The 12,867-nt window shown below is 34.1% G+C and overlaps 1 protein-coding gene across 2 annotated transcripts; it reads right to left on the reverse strand.

Annotated features, from left to right (window-relative positions):
* Positions 1–2,219: 2,219 nt before the first annotated feature.
* On the reverse strand, positions 2,220–5,467 carry LOC125212414 (potassium channel KAT3-like). Of its 2 annotated transcripts, none has more exons than XM_048112583.2 (10): positions 5,152–5,467; positions 4,849–5,064; positions 4,568–4,700; positions 4,151–4,468; positions 3,838–4,077; positions 3,417–3,515; positions 3,307–3,339; positions 3,055–3,240; positions 2,584–2,950; positions 2,220–2,496 (listed from the first exon to the last, which is right to left on the reverse strand). In XM_048112583.2, exons 1-10 carry the CDS (start codon positions 5,301–5,303, stop codon positions 2,378–2,380), a joined length of 1,863 nt encoding a protein of 620 aa, XP_047968540.1. In that variant the 5' UTR covers positions 5,304–5,467; the 3' UTR covers positions 2,220–2,377. The 2 variants fall into 2 exon arrangements, with proteins under 2 accessions (XP_047968540.1, XP_047968539.1); XM_048112582.2 differs by having other exon boundaries at positions 4,568–4,781; positions 5,152–5,460.
* Between the last annotated feature and the right edge of the window lie 7,400 nt (positions 5,468–12,867).

The following is a 12,867-nucleotide window of genomic DNA, read 5'->3' on the forward strand; positions in this document are numbered from 1 at the left end:
TTTTTTCAACACCTTTCGATGCATTTAGTATTTCTTTTCAAAACAACCACTTTTATATTCTTTTTCTCCTCCTCTTTTTAATCCTTTATTCCTCCAACACTTTAAACATTTTTTTTATCATAATAGTGTATAAATATTCACTTCCTATTATTTAACTTTAAAATAATAGGCTTAATAGTCAAAATGACCTACTAGGGAATTTATGAAAAAAATGGTCAATTATAAGTATAAAGTGGGTATGAAAGGATGATCTAACTTCATCTTCTATCCTTTAATATAACTATGCACATCTTCTATGTCGACCACCTTCACGGCACGAGAAAGTTCGGATATGGTGGATCTCATAAAGAACTTAGATTACACAGTACAATTTTTTTAGCTTACAAAAGAATTTTGTTAGCTCGGACCTGCGGAGAAAAACATACATCATATGTTATTGTGATAGCTTGCCAATATCAAAGTATGCATGTATCGTTTGACAGGTGTTGTATCCATCCATGCATTTATTTGTAAATGTGTAGCTTAAGCTGAGAAGAGTGCTTGACAGGTCATTAGTGATATTTCTCCTTTATTCTAAGTAAGAACTCTCGGATTTGCATCTGTTTAGACATGTGATCATATTCTTTTTCGACGCATACTAGTCATATTCTAGATGATCAGAATCAACACTTATTAATCTCTGGTGATGTCTAAGATCTCCATTCAGTACAAAAAACTCTCAATTTGGTACGGTTAATTTTGTCACTAATCAGAGAAATTTCTTCAATTTACAGGGTTAGTGACAGATTAAATAGACTAGTATTACCGTTATGGACCATTCCCTCCAAATTAGACGTCTAAGTCTAAATATAGAAAGTTTGTAACCAATTACACGTTACTAATAATATGAAGCCCACACAAGGTAGGTAGCATATCATTTCTCATATATATTAATATTAGAATAGTTTATATATAATTTAGAAAATGTGGGTCAATTTTAGTTCCACATGTCAAAGAGGTATTGGTGAGACACACCCTCTCATATTGTCACCATGATATGCCTAGAATATGAATCATTTTCTCGTCAATGAGGTATGACGGGATATACTACCTCATATTGCTACTACCATGGTATGCCTAGGGAATATTTTCTCTGTCATAAGATACAAAGAGACTCATTATCCTTTTTGGGACGTCTCACCTAATGTGAGATACTACCTTCGTCCTAAAAAAATGGAAACTTTTGAATGATATAAACTTTAATGCATAATTGGCAAAGTTAGAGAGAGGAAAAGAAAAATGGGTAAGTAAGAAATGAGAGAAAAAGTAGTGGACATAATGTTAGTGGATTTTTGGGGTTCATGTTCTAAAATAGAAAGATTCAAAAGTTTCTATTTTTAAGGGACGACCTAAAATAGAAATAGTAGTTTCTATTTTTAAGAGACGGAGATAGTATTTTCTTTTTTTGCAAAATACTCACTCCGTCTCATAGAAATAGGCCCTTTAGGGTTGACACGGTTTTTAATGTCTAATTGATAAAGTAAGAGAGAAGGAGAAAAAGTAGTTGAAATTGTGTGATGGGTGGTTGGACCATAAATGATAAAGTAAAAGAGAAAAACAAAAAAGTTACTATAAATGGATAGGGATTATTTGTATGGAATGGACGAAAAATGAAATATAGTCTATTTATATGAGACGGGGAGAGTATAGTACAATTACTCTCTTTTACTTATAATATATTCATGAATTTATTTTATTCTCTCTACTTAATTCTCTAAATATAATTTTCTTTTAAGTCTATTGCAAAATGGAAGGAATATTGCAAGTAGTAATTTTTTATTCAAAATTTTCGATTTTAGTATACGCTGAATTCCGATCATATTTTCAATTATCGTAAAAATCGGGATCTCAACACATTACTCTTAAAAATATTCCATAATTATTTGCATGTTTTGAAAGAGGTGTCGAACTAGCAGAATCAGGCTACTTTTCAATTATACGTTCATGAATTATTTTACAATTATGCTTATGTTCATTTGTATCCAAATTACACTTTTATTATTCAACAACAGTGTGTATATATTTATTTTAGTTCATATTAATCTCATTTAATTTATTAATATTGTATTACAATGTTGATCTTTCCTTTTGCTATTAACTGAATATGTAATCCACAACATTCTTCTTGTTTTTAATTAAACATAAAAAGATCAATAGAATGATCAATTTGGTGTATGCAATTAACAGCTCATAGAAACAGATATATTGCTTGAAATCATTTCTTGTTATGCAGTCAATATTACTACTAGTTAGATTAATGAAGAGCGAATAAATTGCTCTATATATCATTATGCATTTGCATATGATAATAGTCATCACTTAACACATTTCAACACCTTCACACATTTCTTGGTAGAAGAAAGAGATGATCACCATCTCTCACAACGCTCAAGTCTTCGACTTGTGCATTTTCTTCGTTTACTACTCTTTCAAGATTCTTGTCACCAAATTTTTCACCTGCATCAAATTTTATGTAACTTTTTAGCCTAATTTAATTTGTGTCATTTAATATCATGGTATGTTATTACATAGGAGTAAAATTACCTGCTATTTTGAGAAGCTCTTGTAGTGAATTGGGTAGGATTATGAGCTTTCCATGATGTTTTCGTGCAACCCTATCCTCATTGAAATTCATGTGAATCGTTACTCTCTTCTCCGACCTTGATTTCCGGCTATTTTCATGGTGGTCTATCATGCCTTGATTTTGCACCTCATCATCTTTTGTTGGATGATGATGATGTTCATCGCTCCGTGTATTCTCTTTCTCTTTCCTCTCCACTGAGAGCCTTACCATCTCGAGGTGGCCAGAAGAGTTCTGGCACGGTCTCGAATTCAAATCCCACCAATTATTGAGCATTTGACTCGGGTCATATTGGCCCTCAATGTCAACACCTTTCCACTCCTTGAGTTTCTACAAACAATCTCATTTTTTTCACAAAATATTTCTTCAATAAAAAACAATACACCATGTATCTACTACTATTAAAGTAGTTGATAAAACAATAAGTAATTTACCTGAAACAAATTGTTCATAACAATGTGTTCATCATGAGGATTGGATCGGAGAACGCTGAGAAATGCGTTCTTGTTGAGCCGTAGCGTCTGAGAGATCTCAGCCGTCCGAACGCCCAACGGCTGCGGTTTTTCACACAGAACACCAACTTCTCCCACCATCTCTCCCGCAGAGGCCTTCCCAATAATCTGCATTTATATATGAAAATTTATTCAGCTTCTATTTATCGAAAAATATTATTCAGAAGCACTTACTTGATCACGTCCATTGATCTTCGCCACAAAATCCTGCCACAAAGCAATGCAATACTTTAATCAGTCAATCATAAAATATTTAATCTAATTAATTTGTGAATAGTCATTACCACTGATCCAGAGATGATTACATATACATCTGTTGATGCCTCATTTTGCAAGATGATGTCTTCTCTTGGAGGATACCACTCCGCTTCCACTTCTGCCACCTTCGATTTGATCATCAAAAAACCAAATTCAGATTTATACGATACTCCCTCCGTCCCACAAAAATATGGACATTTGTGATGGCACGACAATTAAAGTATTGTTAGCGGAGAATGGGTCCCACCTCATTAAAGAGAAAGATATTTTCATAATTCGAAAGTTCATACTTTTCAGGACAGGGTATTGTTAGTCGTCTTAGAGAGAAGGAAGTTAACAAAAATAGAGGGAGATATTTTATAAAACATCCCAAAAAAATGTACTTATTTTTATGCAACGGGAGTATTTATTTTATAGAAAGTGAGATAGAGAAAGAGGAAAACAAACCAATTGAAGAAGGAAGTCTTGTGATACACCATGGAAAATGGAAGCTTGTCGAACAACAGGGGAGAAGAGAAACTGCGCAATGCTGCAACGAATGGCCTTGGGCAGCTCCATCAATGTCTGCTGCTGCTTCACTCCCTCCGTCTTGAATTTCACACACATGTGCGAAAGAATCTGCTCCTTGATATCCGAAGGCAGCTGGTTCCGCTTCACGAACTCCGAAGCCGCCGCAATACTGTCCCTCTGCACCACAAAATAAACAACTCATTCACTCGTCCACTCATTCAAGAAAAGCAGATGGATAGAGCACACGTACAAAGTGCGCAGTGGAGCAGCTCCAATGGAGGACGAGATTCGTCATGTTTCCGATTATATACGAGGTCAATCCGAGGTTGAAGAGCATGTACACGATGTCGAAAAGCATCTCCCTCGGATTCTCCGCGTGCAGGTCGCCATACCCCGTCGTCGTCAGCGTCACAATCGACCAATACAATGCCGCCACGTACTTGTCCCAAATCCCCATCTCCTTGAAATCCGGATACACCGCCCCGATCCACGTCCGCCTCGGGTCCGAGTATCGGTCCGCGATCATGTAGTTGAAGCACCCCGCGCAATGCACCGCGAAAAGAGTCACCTATTTCCAAAAATAAAATAAAATAGCTATTGTATCTGTCAGGTGCAAACCACATCCCACATCGGAGAATCAGTAAAATTAGATAGGTTGAAGGCTTACAGCGACAAGCTTGGTGCATCTAGTCCAGAAGTAGTTGAACCGGATGTCCTTCTCTAGCCTCGCGAACAGGGAGCTAACGCGTCTGAGGCGCCATAGGCGAAGCATGGCGAGCAAGTTGAACCCCAATCCGCCGCTGCTGTATGTGAAGCATATTGCAAGAAATTGGAATGGAATAGTTGAGCAGACATCAAAGAGGAACCACGATGTTAGATACCTGCAAATAACCATCACATTCAAGATTTTCACAAAAAGAAATGTGTTGGTTGAATTTCGTGATTTACCTCACTGCGATTCTCTTTGGATCGTCTACTATAACGTGGGACTGGGGGTCGAGGTAGGCGAGGAAGAAGGTGAGGACAATGTCTACTGCGAAGAAGCCATTGATGATGTTGTCCACTACAAAGAGGGTGTCTTGCTTGTAGGTCAGGAATGCGAATTGGAAAGGCGAAATCCAGGCTGAGTAGACGACGAGGAGGACGAGGAACGTCTCCCAAATCCTGCAAGAAATGGAGGATTGGGACAAGATTAGAGGCATCTTTGTTTTCTTTTGGAGTGGAGAGAGAGAGAGAGAGAGATGTGATCACCTATAGCATGGATTGTAAGGTGAGATGATGTGGTTCCGTGACGTCTTGGCGCGGGTGGTGGTCGATGGAGGGAGATCGGTGGCGTTGTCGATGTGAAAATGGTGGTTGGAGAGGTTTTTACCAAGGACGGTTTTTAGACAAGAAAGAGACATTTGTGGTTGTGGCGTTGAGAGATCAAAGGTTAGTTAGTGAAGTGGAGTGAGGTTTTTGTTAGTATGTAGTAAGTGTAGGACTGACAAGTTTATATACAATGAGGTGGTTGGATTGAGGTTGTATATACTCACTTGTAATTTCCATTTATGAGAAGTTTGCATTGACAGATGGATGGGAGTGAAGGACTAAGAAGGAACGACAGTTGGCCTAGTGATAAAGTGGTTAATTCTGAAGTCAAAGGTCTCAGGTCTGAGCCAACTACGATGTAGTCTTTAAATTTCTATTCGTTTGCCTTTAAAAAGAAAAGGAACGAGGTGTGTGAGGTGCGGCGTGGGACGGATGGAAGGTAGATGTTGAATTATGTTTCAAATTTTTAATTTGGCATCTTATATTGCATTTATGAAATGCGAGGTTGCCAATGGTGTATTGATATATGGTGGGGTGCAATGGTTTATTTCAATATCTATATTTAGGGGAACAAGAGTGGAAGGAGGGCTGGATTGGAGAGTACTTGTATTGAATGGCACATGGCTGAGGATAAATGCTTTCTAATCTAGCTAAGCACCAAGGAGGATTAAATTTCATAGATTTGAAAAAGTAGACATAATTTTTATTTGAGGATACAAAGCCATCAAATTTGAGCCGTAAATCTCTATGTTACTATTCGATAGGAGCTCGCACCACCGTTGTTTAGTGATTGATAATTGTAGTATAACTTCAATTAAAACATTAACCACGCCATTATAAATTTAATTAGTAGTAATAGTTTGAAGTCCAGCTAGCAATCGTTTTCTTGCGCGTAATATTTTCACCATATATATATCACAACAAAACTACATGGACTTGAATCACTCTCAAGAATAATTAAACATATGAGAATAATGAAATAAGGCTTATATATAGGCAATAAAATCCTATTACTAATTGAAAATGAAAAAATAAATTCAGTCCCGGGATAGAATATATTCAAACTCATACAAAATAACTGACACTAAATCCAAGATAGGAAAAATCAAAAAGTTATATTCTCATTGCAAGTTTTCATCTTTATCGCAAGAGGCCTCACACCTGGATCATACATCATTTATTCTTTTATTTATTTTTATATAAACAATATTATTATACGGGCGTGGAGTATCTCAATTTTCAAATTACCAAATTATTTTTTATACTTTGAAAATGTAATATTAGTTGAAGTTGGGCTAAAACATTGATTAAATGTGTTTTATCCTCTTTGTTTTATCTTTCTCTTTGTTGTAAAAGGACAAAAAGTTGAAGGTTGTCCTGTATATGTTGTATGTATGTAGGCAATCAGAACCATATATGTAAGAAAGGGATCCCGGCCATGTATCTCTCTATCTCTTTATATGTGTGGACCGACCATATATTAGTATATGAATAATGATTATCAAGTTCTCACATTGATATATATGAAGTTGTGATATCTTCCCACAAAGTTGTGGCACTCAACTTTGTCCTATGCTCCTTTTGTTACTTTCTTTAATTTGTTTACACTCATGTTTGCCCCAAATGCTTGTTATCAAGAAATTATGTATTTTAGACGTAATTGTTTTGGTAGACAAAGTTCATCAACTTAGTCTTGATTTCATGTAATTTGACTGGGGTTTTAGCCGTTCGTTAATTTGTAGTTCTGTCAACTACTATTAGATTTCATGTACTCCATCCGTCCCTCTGTAGCTGGGTCATATTCCTTTTTGAGTTGTCCCACTGTGGCTAAGTCATTTCTTTTTTTGGCAAAAAGTACTTTACTCCCTCTTACTTTACTCTCTTTGCATCATCTCTCTATCTTTTTCTTTTCTACTTTATTCTCTTTTTACTTAACTCATTTAAAACAATTTTTCTTAAATCTTGTGCCGAAAAGAAATGTCTATACTACATAGGGACGGGAGGAGTATAATAATAGTATAACCCGTGGTTCTTTCTTAGTTGCTAGGTGTTTGTCTTTTCTTGGTTATTCTCTCGCTTGCTGTGCTTTTAACCGAGTAATTCTATCAGTTTTGTGCTAGTTATGTTGTCAGTTGAGATTTTTTGCTTTCGGTGAGGTGTAGCGTTCTTATTGATTTTGTTGGTGTTATACTTTATCTCAACATTTTTTTGATAGTTTGAGATTTTCTTTACTAATCGAAAAAAAAAAAAGTAAAAAAAAAGGGTTACGATTGAAAGACCGATCACAAGAGGACTTATTTACATTTGACCAGCTTTTGTATTCTATTTCTAAGGATGAGGTGCCATGTCTTACAATTTTAGTATGACAGTTGTCACATCTTCAAATTTATTTTCCACAATGAAAATAAAACTAATTAATGTAACTCAAGATTAATTGCGTAGAGTGAGCATGCGTTTATGGTGTGCATCACTATCATTTCGTGGTAGGGAGATTGATTGAGTGAATGATTGAGAGATAAACCATGGATTTTTTTTATGACTTGAGAAAATGTGGTCCTTAAATTCATGGTCCTTACATCCTGAAATTTCCTAAATCTTGGATTTTTATGTCTGTTATTTGCGGTCCTTTCTAATCAAATCAGATTATGGTAAATGTCAGTGTACATGTATATGTAATAATGTGGTGATCCTATTTATGAAATTAATGACAACAATCTCATCATTATAACTTATAAGATGATTATTACGTTATTCCCAAATTCCCAATTAGTCTCTTAAATTTGGGTGGTTTAGTTGGTGCACCGGCATAGCTAGCCAACCTTGTGACGAAACTATCATTAAATCCTATCAATATCATGGAAACCAAATTACCAAAAAATGAAGATGTTACTCCTAAATTGGGATTGGATCTGATAATACACTTACTATCACAAAATGACCCATGCAACCTGTTGAAAGAAATTAATTCTTTAATAAACTTTTTTTAATAAATTTATAAGATGAGGCTGAGATTATTACTATGCATTACTTATTGCTGTTTTGTACTCTCTGACAAAATTTGAGTAGAAAAATCGAGAGCCAAAGATTTGATTTTATCGAAATTTATTATCATGCACAATATACATGTGTATTTTGCGATCTATTTTTTATTCCCTTGAAATCACTCGATTGCATATCTATGAAAATATAGACTGATTCATGCTTTATTTCTTGTATCGTAGTGGTCCCTGTTTTTCGTAAGATAATCATTTCGAAAAGAAGAAAAATCAATTAATCCCTCCGTACCTCATTAATTGATACTGTTTAGCTTAATACGGATTTTTAAAAAAATATATAGTAAAAAATGGGTGAGTGTTAGTCTTACTTTTATATATTAATTTTATAATAAATTGTGAGTTGAATAAGTTAGTGGAATATGTGGTCTATTATCAATAGTAGTAAAACGCAGGGGTGTAATTTAATAGCTAGGGGACGGACGAAAAAGGAAAAATAATATGAATTTTCATATTTTTTATCAAATTAATTAATACTCAGATTAACACTTTCAAATATGTTCCCGACTTAAATGATCGGCGTATTACACTATGTAGTTATATAAATTGACACTAATGGTATATACAAAGTGTATGTATATAGAAAAATAAATTTTAATATAATATAGGATGATTTATTTCACTCGTTCTATTTAAAATAATACTAGTATTAGTGTAACATGTAAAAATTATATTACTTCATATATATAATTAAAACTTGGCCATGAAAATAATGTTAGGTCGATTTGATGTAGAATGTTCGAATCCAAAATTTGCTCATGAGTATCTAAAAGTCCAATGAGAACTATGTTAAGAATATGGTGTAGGTTTGGGGTGTGGAATGATGTCATATGTTCGTAATTGATAAGATAAGGATCACATGTCTAATAAAAATAAATTGACAAATATATTTTGATAATATTATGGATAGGTGCTGTCGCTGGTCGATGGAGACCCTTAATCTAGTACTCCTTGCGTCTCACTTTAGGAGTTCCGGTTAATCAATTTCGGGCATCCCACCTTATGAGTCCCGATTGAGATAAATTAATAAAAAATATCTTCAAAGTAAGGAAAAAGGTGTTAAAAGTGGGTCTCAACATTCACTACAACATTTATTTATTACGCGCTCAATTAAAAGTGGGTCTCAACATTCACTACAACATTTATTAATTACACACTCAAACACTTTCTTAAAACATGAGTCTGACTAAACCGGGACTCCTAAAGGGAAGGAGGTAATAATTTTTTATGTTTTAAAATTTTTTGCACGGGAAGGTGATTGTTTTCATTTTTGCTTAATTTTTTGTGTTTTAATAAGAATATCTATACAAAATTTATTTTAATTACATAATTCCTTTTTTTAATTATGTGATTATAAATTTTTTGATGAATTGTTATTTAAAAAATAATCTCCTTACATTTTAATAAATATAAATTAATACTTATGCCTAAATTTAAAATAAAGTGTTGAGCTTTAAATGATTTTAAAAAATCTACGTTATCGTAAATTAAGATTATCTCAAAAATTTGAGGAAAATTTAAAAAACCTCAAATTTTCATTTATTTTTGTGAGTTTAGCACGACATGCGATAAAGAGTTATATATAAATTATGTTTTGTTTAAACTATTTGTTTCATCGTCTATCTTGCTCGACGGTGAGCAAGACTTAGGTTTGGGAATATTATATGTGAATCAAATTATAGTCGTGTTTAGCAGTAAATTTATGTATTTTGTAGTTTAAAATCAGACTCATTTTAATGGTATTAAAGTGATTTAGGTCATAGCTTGTATAAACAAAAGGATGAAACTCATAGGTAAAAAAAAAAAAAAAAAAAAGAAGAGAGAGAGAAAATCGACAGGGTCCAGAATACATCTAGTGGGACGTTTGGTTTGCACCACATGAACTTAGGTCATGCTTGGTATGATGGAATGGAATGAGGAGGGAATGGAATGGCGATGGGAATAGAACGAGGGTGGAAATGGAATGACAATTCCATTCCATTCTTGTGCTTGGTGAATGTAAGGTTTACAAATGGAATGAAATTGTTATTCTTTGATTGATTTCATTCCTATGCTTGGTAACGACAAAATTCTATATGAATGGAATGGAATGAAATATGAATAATTAATATGTTGTTTCTATAAAAAAAATATTTATTTAAAAATATTTTTGTCAATATTTTGGATCATATAAATTTGTACGATACACGTAAATGAGTGTGTGCATATGTGGTGTATGTATGTGTTGATGTGTGTGTGTATATGTGGTGGTGTGTGCGTATTTGTTGCTGTGTGTGTTGCTGCGTGTGTGTTGTTGTGTGTGCTGTGTGTTGTGTGTGTTGCTGCGTGTGTGTTGTTGTGTGTGTTGTTGTGTGTGTTGTGTGTGTGTATGTGTTGTTGTGTGTTGATGTGTGTGTGTGTTGTGTGTGAGTTGTTGTGTGTGTGTGTGTTTTGCTGTGTGTGTTGTGTGAGTTGGTGTGTGTGTGTGTGTTTTTTGCTGTGTTTTGTGTGTGTGTGTGTGTTTTTTTTTTCAATTATTAAAATTTTAATTTATGCTAAAATTGAGATGATATTAAATTTAAATATAATATTAAATAATATTTATATAATTTTGTTAAATTTTAAAATAAGAAGAAAGGAAAATGAAATGGAATGGAATGGTCATTCCTTAGCTAAATGGATGGAATGGGTATTCCCATGTGGAATGGAATGTGGTGATTCCTAAGAAAAAATATTTACCAAGCAAAGGAATGGAATGAAGGTAGGAATGTCATTCCATTCCCCCATTCCATTCCATTCCATCATACCAAGCATGATCTTAGTGAACCGCTTAAACAACACCAAAGGATAAAAAGGATCATGGCACAGCGCTGAGGTTACAAGACTCGTCCAGAATAATCCCAGTTAGTGCCTCGTGGGTTCGCATGCTACCAATTCAGCAGATCACTGAAAACATCACTGAATTCTAAAAAGAGCCCCAATGGCCTATTGGATTCGCACTATGCAAACTCATCGGATAGTTGGTTGGGCATGTTTTTCCTGAACTTTTTTATGATTCAGCTTAAAACCCAAGTCTCATCCCCAAGTATAAAGTTTGAACCGACTTTAATCAAAAGTAGAAGAAAGGATTGAAGCTTCCATCTATCAAACAGTTTTCCACCATAATATTTTTAGTGATTTATTTCATCTATTTTTATGGGTTAATGAATTTAAATTTAAAGGTCACGCCACGGAGGACTTGAACCTCGAGACCTTTGACGTCATGTATTAATCTCTCTACCGTTTGGCCAACTCATTAACACAATTTATTTCAACTTTGTAACTACATAGATGTCTTTCACCTTTGATATAGTAGTGACCTTAATTTTGATGTCTTTTTTAACACATAGTACTAAGGAGCAAACATAGCTGAGAAATCCTATAACTAAAATTGATAAGGAGATATAGTCTGACGGTGGATCATCGTGTTGACCAATAATAGAAATTAATAGGCCTGTCAAATCGGGTATCTGCGGATACCCGATTCGAAAATTTCGGGTACCCGATCCCGAATTTCCCAAAATCTAATACCCGATACCCGATCAGAAAATAATTTCGGGTACCCAAATACCCGAATCGGGTATCCAGCCCCGATTTTGGATTTTTATTTTAATTTTGATTTTATTTTTTTAGCAAAATTAACTACAAACATTTAGAAATACAAACTTGTAATAGTTCGAATTTGATACAAACTTGAATTAGTTCGATTAAGAGAAAAAAACTACTACAAATTTTTAGAAATAAAAAATTCATAAGTTATAGCATCCATCATTCATCAATAATAAACATCACAATTCATATATTAACCCTAAATGTGACTTAAGAGTGAAAGATTGTGGGACTAGATTTAATTATTTAATTTTTTAAATAATAGAATAAATACATAATTTTATAAATTTAAATTTTTAAAAAAAATCGGGTAATTCGGGTAATTTGGGTATACCTAATCGGGTATCGGGTTATCCGATACCCGATAATTAAAAAATCCTATATCCAAACCCGATCCCGAAACCCAAAAAATCGGATATCGGATATCCAATTACCCGATATTTCGAGTTCGGATATCAAGTATCCAATACCCGATATCCATTTTGACAACCCTAGAAATTAATGTGGAGCCTACTAATGTGTTTGTAGGGGTAACATATTAGTAAGTAAAGTCTAACACACATAATTAGATTATTCTAGGTGTATAATTCTCTCTACAAGTGATCAGCTGCAGAGTATCGTACACGATTCTTAGAGCATAAGAAACGTATTTAGTAAATCGAACACATGATACTAGCAACCCGAATCAAACTATGAGTAGTTCTTCCATCTTCTGTGTTTATCTCAAGACTTTTTCTTTTCAATCTGTTCTATCAGCTTAAGACAAACTCTCAAACCAAACGAATGTATTGTAATGATTTCCTTAGTTTTAATAGCTTTTCAAGTTACTCGCTCTTTGTGGATTTCGATAGCTAATTTACTCCCTTGTACGTATGTTCTCTTGCTAATAACAATATATTTGGTAGGGGTGGTAACTCATCTAGGGATGAAATTTTATGATGCCATAGAATTTTATGATGCAATAGAATTTTATTTG

The sequence above is a fragment of the Salvia hispanica genome, chromosome 3, assembly GCF_029641045.1.
Source record: "Salvia hispanica isolate PSC_SH4W2 chromosome 3, Shi_PSC_v1, whole genome shotgun sequence".
Lineage (NCBI taxonomy): Eukaryota > Viridiplantae > Streptophyta > Magnoliopsida > Lamiales > Lamiaceae > Salvia > Salvia hispanica.

Coding starts and splice junctions, on each gene's coding strand:
- LOC125212414 (XM_048112582.2), bottom strand. CDS start 5,303: ATGTCTCTTTCTTGTCTAAAAACCGTCCTTGGTAAAAACCTCTCCAAC. Junction 4,469..4,567: donor GATGCACCAAGCTTGTCGCT/GTAAGCCTTCAA, acceptor TTTTGGAAATAG/GTGACTCTTTTCGCGGTGCA. Junction 2,497..2,583: donor AGAGCTTCTCAAAATAGCAG/GTAATTTTACTC, acceptor AATTTGATGCAG/GTGAAAAATTTGGTGACAAG.